General features: G+C 46.4%; 1 protein-coding gene across 5 annotated transcripts in view; it reads right to left on the reverse strand.

The window, feature by feature from the left end:
• Positions 1-2,249: 2,249 nt before the first annotated feature.
• Positions 2,250-12,482, reverse strand: part of NUB1 (negative regulator of ubiquitin like proteins 1) — a 37,212-nt gene continuing 26,979 nt past the window's right edge. For 3 of the 5 annotated variants that reach the window (XM_049861953.1, XM_049861955.1, XM_049861950.1), the window contains exons 12-15: positions 8,694-8,840; positions 6,095-6,190; positions 5,221-5,398; positions 2,363-5,043 (exon numbers count right to left, since the gene is read on the reverse strand). In XM_049861953.1, coding sequence (XP_049717910.1) covers positions 4,865-5,043; positions 5,221-5,398; positions 6,095-6,190; positions 8,694-8,840 — 600 coding nt within the window. In that variant the 3' untranslated portion in view covers positions 2,363-4,864. Of the gene's footprint in view, positions 2,335-2,362; positions 5,044-5,220; positions 5,399-6,094; positions 6,191-8,693; positions 8,841-12,482 lie in introns of those variants that run through there. The other 2 variants (XM_049861951.1, XM_049861952.1) reach the window with 2 other exon arrangements.

Raw genomic sequence — 12,482 nt, forward strand, 5'->3', positions numbered from 1 at the left:
AATGGTTATTTGTTAGCTGCAAGCTTCAGTTCAGGCACGAAATCCAGCTTGGATGTTCTCGCAAGTCAAACAAGGCCCAGAGCCTTCTCTCACCTTGGCTCCCCTGCAGCTCCCAGGGCTGACGGGGACCCAGACAGATCGCACCGCAGCTCTCCCCTCCCCGGCAGTCTTGTGCCCCCACCATCAACTCCCAGCTTGGCTTTCTAGGCAGATCTTTCCCTAGCAGAGGCCCATGCTGCTTCTTGGGGCACTCATTTGATTCCTTCACAAAGCTCACACTCCACTAGCTCAAGCAGCATTTCCAACACTTGAAACAATTAAGAAATTTGAGCGACTTACCGCAAAGTTAGGCTGACAATTTTTTAATACGTTTTCCACCTTTTATTTCCATCTGTGCCTCTGCTTAAAAACAAAACAGCAATAGAAAAAATAAATGGGGCCTCATGAAAATTATAAACTTTTGTTCATCAAAAGACATTACCAAAAAAGTGAAAAGACAAGCTACCGACTGGGAGAATATCTTCAGAAACCATATACCTGACAAGGATCTAATAACCAAAATATATATAAAACTTCAACAACTTAACAACAAAAAGACAAACCAACCATGAAATGGGCAAAGGCCTTGAATAGATGTTTCACCAAGGAGAACATTCAAATTGCCAGCAAACACCTGAAAAGATGCAAGAGGCCATCCAAGACTCCACAATTGGTCTCTATTTGCCTGGAATAACAGAAGAAGAAGGTCAGGAACAGGAGGAGGGTAAGAAATGTGTGGCTAATTGCCTCCATGAACAACTGTCTCCCTTGTCATATGTCTTAGTTATGTAGTGCTGCTATAACAAAAATATCACAAACGGGTGGCTTTAACAAATAGCAATTTATTTTCTCACAGTTTCGGAGGCTAGAAGTCCAAATTTATGGTGCCAGCTCTAGGGGAAGGCCTTCTATCAACTCTGGAGGGAAGTCGTCATCTTTTTGACTCCTGCTCCTGCATGTGGCTTGGCATCTCTCTTCAGCCATCTCTGCTTCAATACCTTGTTTTATTTCTTTTACACCTCAAAAGAGACTGACTCAGGATACACACCTCACTAATCCTGCCTCATTAACATAACAAAAACCCATTCCCAAATGGGGTTATAACCAAAGGCACAGAGGTTAGGATTTACAACACTTATTTTGGGCAGACAGAATTCAATCCATAATGCCATGAGACCTGAAGAACTGGATGGTGTCCAGCTACCATTACTAACCATTTTGATAAAAAATTCTGTAGAAGAATCCTGATCAAAAGAGGAAAAATGCAGAACAGATTTTCAAATTCTCATGTACTTTAGACTTTCTGGAGCCAAGGGGCCTGGATGAACCCCTAAAACTATTGCCCTGAGATAATCTTTAAACCTTAAACCAAAAATATCCCCTGAAGTCGTAAAACCATAGTTCACCTTAACTAGTAAAAAATTGTCTGCTTTGAGCATTATGCTCTTTTAAGAGCTATCTATGGGATCAAAGTGACAACGGCAACTTGAAAGATTAGATAGAAACCTTAGGGGGCAGCAAATTTATGTGAAGGGTGGAGGAACAACTCAGAAAAGGAGAATGAGAATGGCTGCATAACTCACAGAATGTAGTCAATGTTACTGAATTGTACATGTAGAAATGGTTGACCTGGTTTTTGCTGTGTATATTGTCAACAACAACAACAAAATAATTTTTTTTAAGTCAGAAAATAAGATAATATCTTCAAATTAAAAAAGTCGGGGGGGGGCAAAGGACTTGAATAGACATTTCACCAAAGAGGACATTCAAATGGCCACCAAACACATGAAAAGATGCTCAGTGTCATTAGTCATCAGAGATGCAAATCAAAACCACAAAGAGATACCATTTCACTCCCACTAGGACAGCTAATATATAAAAAAAAAAAAAATGTTGGCAAGGATGTGGGGAAATTGGAATCCTTACCCATTACTGGTAAGAAAGCAAAAGAGTACAGCCGTTATGGAAAAGTGTGGCGGTTCCTTAAAAAACTAAAAATGGACCATACGACCCAGCAATTCCACTACTAGGTATGTACCCAAAAGACTTGAAAGCAGAGACTCAAAGAGAGACTTGTACACCAATGTTCACTGCAGCCTGTTCACAATAGCCAAACTGTGGCAACAACCTAAATACCCATCAGACAGATGAATGGATAAACAAAATGTGGTACTTACATACATTGGAATACTACTCAGCCAATAGAAGCGAAGTCTTGATACATGCTACAATATGGATGGAGCTGGAAAACATTATGCTGATCACTCATAAAAGGACAGATACTGCATGACCTCCCTTGTATAAAAAGACAAGAAAAGGCAAATATAGAGAGACCAGTTTATTAGTGGTTACCAGGGGTGGGAGGGAACAGGGAAGGGAGGTTATGGCCTGTGGAGTACTGAGTTTTGGTTACGGTGATGGAAAAACTGCAATGATTAAGGGTAGGGTTGCACAGCCGATTACTGTAATTGCTATCAGTACATTATACACCTGCGAAAAGTTGAACTGGCAAAGTTGTGAGATATATTTACAACAACGACAAAAAAAAAAAGAGTAACTGCTGAAGCTGCTTATACACAACCAAACGCCTCATGGGATTTCGTTCTTGGTTTGGAGGTTTGCAGTCATGGTTTCTTGGACCATCCCAGTTAACTGGCCTAGTAACATGCTCAGTGCTTCTGTTTACCTCCTAGTTAGTTGCGTAGTACCTGGGTTTTAAAAGCTTGCAAAGGGCCATCCAAGGCACAATTGGTCTCTATTCGCCTGGAGCAACAGAGGAAGAAGCAGAGTCAGGAATAGGAGGAGGAAATGGATGTGTGGCTAATTGCCCCCATGAACAACTGCCTCCTTCACCATGAGATCAGATGAACTGGATGGTACCCGGCTACCGTTACTGAACATTTTGATCAAAGATTCTACAGAAGAATCCTGATCAAAAGGGGGAAATGCAGAACAGAGTTTCAATTTCTTATGGACCCCAGGCTTTCTGGAGCCATGGAGGCTGGATGGAACTGAAACTACTGCCCTGAGATAATCTTTAAACCTTAAACCGAAAATATCTCTTAAAGTCTTCTTAAAATCATATAATAGTTTGGCTTAACTAGTAAAGAACGTCTGCCTTGAGCATTATGCACTTTTCAGATCTATCTATCTGGTGGCAAAGTGGTTAAGAGCTTGTCTGCTAACCAAATGGTCAGCAGTTTGAATTCACCAGCCACTCTTGGAAACTGTATGGGGCAGTTCTACTCTGTCCTATAGGGTTGCTATGAGTTGGAATCGACTCAGTGACAATGGGTTTTGGGTATATGGATCAAATTGACAAGGGCAACTGGAAAGATTACAGAGGAATCGTTGGGGGCAGAGAATTTATGTTAATGGGGGAGGAACAACTCTGAAAAGGAGGGTGAGAATGGTTGCACGACTCGAAGAATGTAACCAATGTCAATGAATTGTACATGTAGAAACTGCTGAATTCGTGTATTTTTTGCTCTGTATATTATCAACAACAAAAATAAAACATATTATAAAAATAAAAAAAGGGAAAGATTTCCACCCACCCAAACTTTTTCAATTGAAAAAGTTGAATTACTTCAGCCCTTTGACAGCAACAGTCTGGCACATTCTGCCCTCAGCCATAGGGGCTTCCAGTGGCTTTTGCGAGAGCAGGTGGGCTCAGTAATAAATCTTGCACTTGATTCATTCAGCACCTGGTTGCTGCCAGTGTGTCCTAGGTGCTGGAGCTGATTTCCACTTAACTCCCATCTACTAGGGAATGCGTGGTGCAGTGAGACTGCAGACCTGTGCCCTGAAAATTTAACACCCTTAGAAACAGTCTTCTGTAATACATATACCAAAACCTACAAAGCCTTGGAGAAAAGGTATCAGAATCCCTGAGAGGCATCTGACCTAGCAAGGAGCTCATTTTGACAACTAGAATCTAAAACTGTTCACTCTAAGAAGTTTGAAGAATTTAACCAATGTCACCGAACAATCTGTGTAGAGATTGTTCAACAGGAACCTAACCTGCTGTGTAAACCTTCACCGAAACCACAGTAAAATATTGGAAAAAAAAAGAAACCATTATGTCTACCTCCTGAGAGAATGAAGGTCTGAACCAAAACAAACAAACAAGAACAGTAGTTGCTCTGGTTCACATTCGTGACTTTCCCATTTAATGAGATTTTTTTTGTAAAGAGCAATTTTAAATAAACTCAAAATTTCAACCTTATATTTCAAGTGCGTATTTTACTATAACAAAGAGCATAAAGCAATGTTTTAAGTGCCTGGAGTGACTGAAGACTGAAAGGTCAGTTTTAGGGGCAGGTGGTAAGGGTGGGCAGGAAGCTGTGGGGCTGACAAGGAGAGGCTGCACCATGGGAACAAGGAGCAGAATCTACCGCGGGCCCCAGCCGGCAGGAAGGCTGGACAGGACGAAGGGGAGGCAGCAGACCCAGGACACACTCCCTCCATAACCTGCCCCTGAAGGCCTTCGGCAGTGACCACCCCATTCTCCAGCACCAACCTGGCCCCAGCGCCGTCCCATTTCTGGGTGAGAAGAAGCCAAGCAGGGAGGGTGGAGTGAGGGGCACAGAACCCGAAGGCAGAAGAAACAGCAAGAGTCAGGCTGGAGGCAGCTGTTTCCCCACGACCACCCATTACCGGCCAGGACCCCTCACCGCTGCTCCTCGCCTGCCCCACACCCAAGTAGGAATTACTCTTGTGGCAAAAGCAGATGAAAAATAAGAAGAAAACAAGATCTGCTTAGACTGTTCACAATGATAGAATTTATAAGCAGAAACTTTTAGTACCTATCTCTGTCCATCGTTTAGTCTTTCTTTGCTGCAGACTTTACGTTTTCCACATAGGATAAGTACTCTGCAATGATAATTTCTTCATCTTCCAGGGTTGAGTCGAGATAATCTTCTTCATGTTCTGGAATATCTTCCAGTATTTCGTTGACCGCCTCTGTCTCCATATCTTCATCTGTCGAGCCACTAGAAGTACCTACAATAAAGCACTGCAGCAGTGAGTTAACTGAGAAGGAGAGAAGAAAAACTCACGGAAGGGCTGCACGGACCACCCCGTCACACTGGCCCTGCCGGGTCGCCTTCTCGATACGTCAGGCTCTGACTTCACAGGGAACACCGCTCCCCACGCGGAATTCAGAGACTTCAGACATACCTGCAGAGCCGGAAGGGGATGTGGATGGCGTTGATGAAGAATCTTCTGCTGAGAGCTGCAGGTCAGGAGGAAGATTCCCGCCATTGTGCGCAAGGGTCTGGGCTGCCAGCTGGACATTTCCCCGGAACACTCTCAGCGCTGCTTCGGCAGCAACGGCATCAAAGCCCATGTATACCAGCTGGGGGGGACACAGAGGGTGGCAGCGACCTCAGCCCTCCAGTGCTGGCCTGACCTCTGGTCCAGTATAACACCCGTCACCCACAGAAAGTAAGGACAGCCTCACTCCACGCACATCGCTGCCCTTTCTCTACACATCACTCTTTAGCACCAATATGGGTTTGAAGCCGCTGGAAAGGATCTAGGAAAACTTGAGCCAAACAGATCAGCGCCCAGTCATCTCAGGAACAGGATCCAACCACAGAGGCTGAGAGAAAAGTGTCTGGGGACTCTAATTACTACTACCGTTAATTAAGCCATGACATGGACTAGGCATACTCATTTGTGGGTGTGGGCTAGCAAAAGCATCCATTTATCACTCCAGGCACAAAGCTGGACAGTGTTTCAGAGAAACTGTGACCTCCTTTAAGGTCACGGGCAGAGAAATGGGGCTAAGAGAAAAGTCGGCTGATGCACAAAGTGGTGTGCATAAGAGAGAGGAGAAACCCTCAAGAAAGAAGAAAGCTGCCTTCTCATTGTCCCTGCTCTCCAAGGACCAGGACGCACCTCCTGCCCCTCCCCGCCCACCTGGGTGGCCTCCAGGGCAGCCCCCAGAGCTACGACACCACAAGTTCAGCTCCCCCACTCAGCCCTGCAACCCCAGCAGACCCACAGGTGAGGCTGGCAAGCCCACAGGGCACAGTGCATGCTTACTTACTTGGTTAATATTCTCCTGGGAAGGACTTTCCTGAGGACTGCTGGGTTCAGGATCTGAATCATTTAACCACCACATGTGGGGATTACTGAGAAGAATCTAGAAACACACAGGAATACCCTTTACTGATCATGAAGACTGAGCACCTGTGACCCACTACTCAGGCACATCCCCGTCCTCAGTCAACTAGCAGGACCAGCAGTTGGTTACAGGTCATCGTGAGGGGCTCTGCAAAGGGTACTATGGATGCAGAGAAAAGGGACACCTCACCCAGGCTGGGGGCCAGGGAGGCCACTGTCCAAAGAGGCTTCCTGCAAAAGGTAACATCAGCACTGAGGAAGCATGAAGGGACAAGGTGCAGAGAGCAGGTGGGAGAAGTGCCGCAAGAAAACAGAGTTCAGACTCAGGGGCCACAAGTTATAGGAGCTACGAACAGGAAGGGTTCTTAAGCAGGTCAGGGCGGCCCAGTGTACGCTTATCCTTCAAAGACGTCGTGTCCTATAGGCTGAAAATGTCAGGCAGGGGATACACACTTCATTTGACCTTCCTGTCTCTGCCACACAACACTTACTCCTAACTTTAAAGAACCCTTTTGGGGAACTTCCTTTATAACACTAAACACTTCCACACCGGCTGACTCTTGTACAATAAGCAGATATTTATGCACTACTCATATAACTAAAAACGAGTTTTGAGCCCCATCCCTCCCTCTAGATATTCAGAATTTCCTACCTCTTTCATATTTCTCCAACACAATAAATAAAACTAGACAGTCAAATTTTAAAAAATTTAATTAAAAACATGTATTTAAAAAAACAGAGGCACAGAGCACCTTCAGGGCAGTGACCTACTCTGCCTGCAGTGTAAGGTGGCCACAAGGCGTCGCACATCTGTACAGCACAGAGTGAGCCCTACTGCAGACCGCGGACTTCAGTTAATACTAGGGCATCAGTGTGGGCTCACCAACAGTAACAAACACACCACAGAGGGAAAGACGTTACCAGGAAAAACGGGGCAGTGCGGGGGGGACGACTCCCTGCACTATCTGCTCTGTTAGTAAACCTCATAAAATGGTTCTAAAATATAAAGTCTATTAACTAAAACAAAACCAAAAAAAGAAAAAACAACCCTGACTTATGTAGCCTTCTGAGGCGTGGAACAGGCATATAAAGGGCAGCATATAAAGGACAAAGGTAGGATTGGCTCCTAGCTGCCTGCAGGGTCAAATGTGAACTCCCGAGCAGGACAAATAAGATGGCACTTGCCACCCTGGCCCTGTCCACCTGCCTGGCCTTATCTCTGGCCCCCGCCAGGCCCCCAGAATGCTCCTAACCTACTCTCAGCCCCAAGGACTCTGAGCAGCTCCTCCGGTACCTCTGCCCTCTCAGACCTCCAACCCCTCCCGCTGGTTGCTGCCTCAAGCCTTCTCCTCCCACTGTTACTGGCCAACTCCCAATACCCTCGCTACTCAACCCCAGGCCCCTACTCCTGAAACCCTTCCCCCACCCCACCCCGCCCTCGCTCGACCCTAGCAGCCCTGTCTCACCATGTTTTCTCCCTGTCCACTATCCTTTGGGTCCCTGAGGGCAGAAACTGTCCCCACATCACCTGGCTGGCACTCGGCACAGCACCTGTCCCCATCACGGATTTAATATGCTTGTTGAACAAAACTTGGAAAGGAAACAGACCCAAGTAACATTACTAGTAATCTGGATCCCAACCAGTTTTTTCATTTCTGCTGATTTTTTTAAAAAGCTCCTTTGCCACCATATACTATCAAAACCAAAAAACCAAACCCGTTGCCGTCAAGTCAATTCTGACTCGTAGCAACCCTACAGGACAGAGAACTGCCTCATAGGGTTTCCAAGGAGCCACTGGTGGATTTGAACTGCCGACCTTTAGCAGCCAAGCTTAACCACTGTGCTGCCAGGGCTCCAAAATAAGTAAATAAAGCTAGATATTCAATAAAAATTTTAACTCAAAAAAATTATATTAAAAAAATACTAAAATGTTAATTACCATTCTCCCAACAGTGGAAGCTTAAGTATAACACAATGCCCTCTTCCTCCACTGTGGACGTTACGCCTACTTGTTTACTATTCAAATTTCTGCTACAAACCGAAATCTGACAAAAAGTCCTGCCTATGGGCTCTTATGGGCTCCATCCTGGTGCCGCAGTTGTTAAAGGGCCTGACTGCTAACCAAAAGGTCAGTGGTTTGAAACCAGCAGCAGCTTCTCGGGAGCAAGATGCGGCAGTCTGCTTCCTTAGAGATTTACAGCCTTAGAAATCCTATGGTGTCCCTATGAGTCGGAATAGACTCGGCAGCAGTTTTTTTTTCTCTGGTGGGCTCCACTGAACTGTGGAGGGGTGGCGTGTCCCTAGCCAGGGAGGGCTGGCCAAGCTCCCAGCAGGGCCCGCCACTCTGGTTCTGTAACTAGGTGAGAGAATGAAGAACACTGACCCTTAGGTTCAAAAGAGGAATTAAGAGCCCCCAGTCATGCGCTCCATGAACCAAGAAGGGCCCTGGTGAGCTACCTATACAGAAAAGCAGCAGGAGGGTGCTTGGTACAGAAGTGGCGTGGGCGGGGGCTAGGGGTTACCCTCAGGGCTCCATCCAGGTCCCCACTGGCCTGGCGAAGGGCCTGCTTGGCTGCCTGTGTGGAGTAGCCCATTCCTTTCAAAGAGCTGATGTTCTCCAGGCGTTGGCGTCTCTTCTCTTTTTCCTCTTTCCTTATCTGGGCCAATTCCTTTAGGAAAACAGCAAAGTCACACTGAGTTAGAGACTGAAATGTCACAGAAAGCCTTCTAATTCTACGCTCTGTAGGACTCCTGGGGCTGCCAGACAAAGCAAAAAGCAAAACAGAAGGCAGAGTGGTGAGCCTTCTTTACCTATTCCCCCAGTCAAGCAGCCTGCGTGCTGCGGGTGAGGAGAGGTCTACTGGGTACCTGAGCGCCTCTCCGGAGGGCCGGCCAGTGCAAGTCAAGGGGAGGAGAAAAGCCCCTGCACTGGGGGGTCGGCTCTCGGCCTCTCGCCCACCCCCTGGGCTCTTGCTCCAATGGGACTCTGCGGGCGGGGCCCTGGCGCCTGCTGCGGACCCTCTGACGCTCTCAGTAGGAAGGTCTCAGGTGCCTCCTAGGGGCAAGCATTCCATGTGAAGCCCACCAAATCGTAAAGTGAGCTGGCATCAGAGACAATCTGAACCCACGGTTCTCAACCCTGTTTCCTGGAGATACCTGGTGCTGCAGGAGCCTAGGAACGCCGGCGGGGGGTCTAGCCTCTTCCCACCACCCACCCGGCCCCAATCGGAAGAGCTCTGGATTTGTTTTCTAAACAGGGGCACTGCATGAAACTGCTGCTAAAAAGAAAACGTTTCAAAACCATGAAGTTAATCCAACCTCATCATTTTGCAAATGAGGAAACAGAAATCTTTCAAGAAGTTAAGACGCCTGCCAAGGTCTGAGCACGGCCAGGGAGCTGGGGGGGGGGGGGGGGCTCTTGCGCCCCCTGGTGGCTGCCGGGTCCTTCCCGGGAGGGACTCCTGGGGAGAAGAGCCCCCACCCTGAGTGCAGGAGCTGGGGAGAAAACACCGTTCCCTCTCAGGCATCTACTCCTCTGTGTCTCCTGCCTTCGGGGCTCAGCCCAAGCAAGTGGCCCTCTACCTTCTTCCTCACAGTGAGAATGTGACTTCATCACTTAGGGAAAGAAAGGAAACATCACCGAGGAACCAAAAATTCACACAGGGTCCGCAGAAGCACCTGGCTGACGAGTGACAGTTGAAAACAGCTTGTCATTTCCTGTTTAAAACTCCAGAGAACCTAACTGGGTGAGCCACAGCACTGCCAGAACTGCCTTCTCACCTGGGCTCCAACAGAGCCTCCCCCGCTGCCTGCCCGGAGGAGTCCTCCGTCTCTGAGGGGCCAGTCTCTCCCACCCACCCTCCTGCACAGCACAGGACTGGCCGTCCCACCCACCTACTCCTGACATTCTGACACTCAACTCTTCAACCCCCAGCGCCTCTAAGCTGACCTTATCCGGCTACAAAATTACTCTTTGCTGTAGTCCCAGCCAAAGTATCGCTCATTTTGACTTTCATGCCTCTACTCACACACAGACCCCAGGTAAGATGCCTTTAGCCTGCCCCATCCTCTGTTTCAATCACAGCTTCTTCCATTTTTCAAAAGGCTAAGAAACATGCATAGCATTCAAGCAGACACAGGACTCAGGCATACCCAACACAAAGCTGACACAAAGTCGGCGCCTCAAAGAACATTTTTTCTTTAATCACAAAAGTAATGCTGTCTAAGCCAGGTTTCTTTTAATCAGGTGGATAAACATTCTGAGGAAATTACTTTCTGATTGCTCCTCTTTATAACAGAGTTAGAGAAATAAAATAAACCAAATGACTGAGTACGGTACTGAAATATTTGATGGATACATAAAGTCAGATCTCCTATGCGAACTAGTCTCTTAGGTCAGGGCTGAGGGCCGTGGATGATCACAGTCACCCATGAAAACCTCTCGGGGAGGCTGCTTCTCCGACTCTCACAGCATCAGTATGTCAGCACCATAGCTGACCCCATTTTTTCAGGCTCGCTTTCTTCCAACAAGTGAGAAATTGGCCTGTACTCAGGGCCATGCTGCATGAAAAATGATTTTAAGAATTATATATTACACTCGGCTCAGTGAGATGATGCTCACACCTAGAGCTAGCATCTTGGGCTCCAACCCAAGTTTACCTTCTAGGGGACACGGTGTTTGTCTTCCCAGCGTTCACCCACCCCTCTCTAAGGCTTGGGAGACTGGCCAGCTCCAGAAGTAGGCCCTTAATGGGCTGTACTATTGAGGGTAATCCCTTCTCTCCTGCCACAGGCCTAAGCCAATCAGATTGTGGCACTACCCTGGCCGGTGACTGGTTCATGGTGAGAAGCCAAGGATGCTCACTGATGCTTCTGGGCACTCTATCCCCTCCTGGTATGATCACATGACATTGGTAACACAGGGGAAGGCAGGGCGGAGACAGAAACCATGTCCTCAGTGACACTGTTAAGCCACCGAATCAACTAGTAATCTTAAAATCTATTCCACTTCTGGCCTTTAAATTTCTTTTTTGGTTTAAACCAGTCTGAACTGGGTATTTTGTTGCTTTTAGCCAAAAGTATCCAACTAATACACACCCACTGAATAGAAGAGTGAGCAGGGTCAACCATACTACACGCATTATCTTTATATGACACGACTCCACTGTATTTTTAAAATACTGACTTTTCCTTACAAAGTTACAGAAGTGAAGTGGCAACTTTTACTACTTTTTTATCTCTCTTGGCTCTTCAGAAGCTTTTGTAGCAACAAATCAAATCTTCGTCTCATAGAGGACAGGGAAAGCGTACAAGAAAAGCGAAGTTTTCACTACAGCTTTGACCCCAGAAAAGTCAGTCTTTGAGCCACAGTTTCTTCATTTGTAAAATGAGAATTATCTGCCCCAGGGGCCTCATAGGTGCTCACAGGCAGAACTGAGTGATGTCATGATTGTGAGGATGTTTTAGGAAGTATTATACAAATGTAAGGAATAATTATACTGAAAATTATTTTTCAAACCATCTCTTTTTAAAACACTGGCTTTCCAAATGCTAATAAAATCTTATAATCAAATAATAGTCAAGTAACAAATGCAATAGCAGCAATATTTGCTTGTCTATTAGAACTGAACTGTTGTTGTCAGGTGCCATCGAGTCAGTTACAACACAGAACAACCCTACGTGCAACAGAACGAAACACTGCCTGGTCCTGCGCCACCCTCACAACCACTGCCACGTTTGAGTCTATTGTAGCCACTGTGGTCGATCCATCTCATTGAAGGTCTTCTTTTTTTTCTCTGACCCTCCAGGTTTCTCCAGGGACTGGTCCCTCCTACTAATATGTCCAAAGTACGTGAGACAAGGTCTCGTCATCCTCACTTGTAAGGAGCATTCTGGCTGTACTTCCTCTAAAGCAGATTTATTTGTTCTTCTGGCAGTCCTTGGTATAGTCAATACTCTCTGCCAACACCATAATTCAAAGGCATCAATTCTTCTCCGGTCCTCCTTATTCATTGTCCAGCTTTGGCATGCATATGAGGTGATTGAAAATGCCATGGCTTGTGTCAGGCGCACCTTAGCCCCCAAAGTGACATCTTTGCTTTTTAACACTTTAAAAGAGATCTTTTGCAGCAGATTTGCCCACCATAATATGTCATTTGATTTCTTGACTGCTGCTTCCATGGGTGTTGATTGTGGATACAAGTAAAATGAAATCCTGACAAATTTCATCTTTTCTCCGTTTATCAAGATGCTGCTTATTGGTCTAGTTGTGAGAATTTTTCTTTTCTTTATGTTGAGGTATAACCCATACT

The sequence above is a fragment of the Elephas maximus genome, chromosome 20 (genome assembly GCF_024166365.1).
Source record: "Elephas maximus indicus isolate mEleMax1 chromosome 20, mEleMax1 primary haplotype, whole genome shotgun sequence".
Lineage (NCBI taxonomy): Eukaryota > Metazoa > Chordata > Mammalia > Proboscidea > Elephantidae > Elephas > Elephas maximus.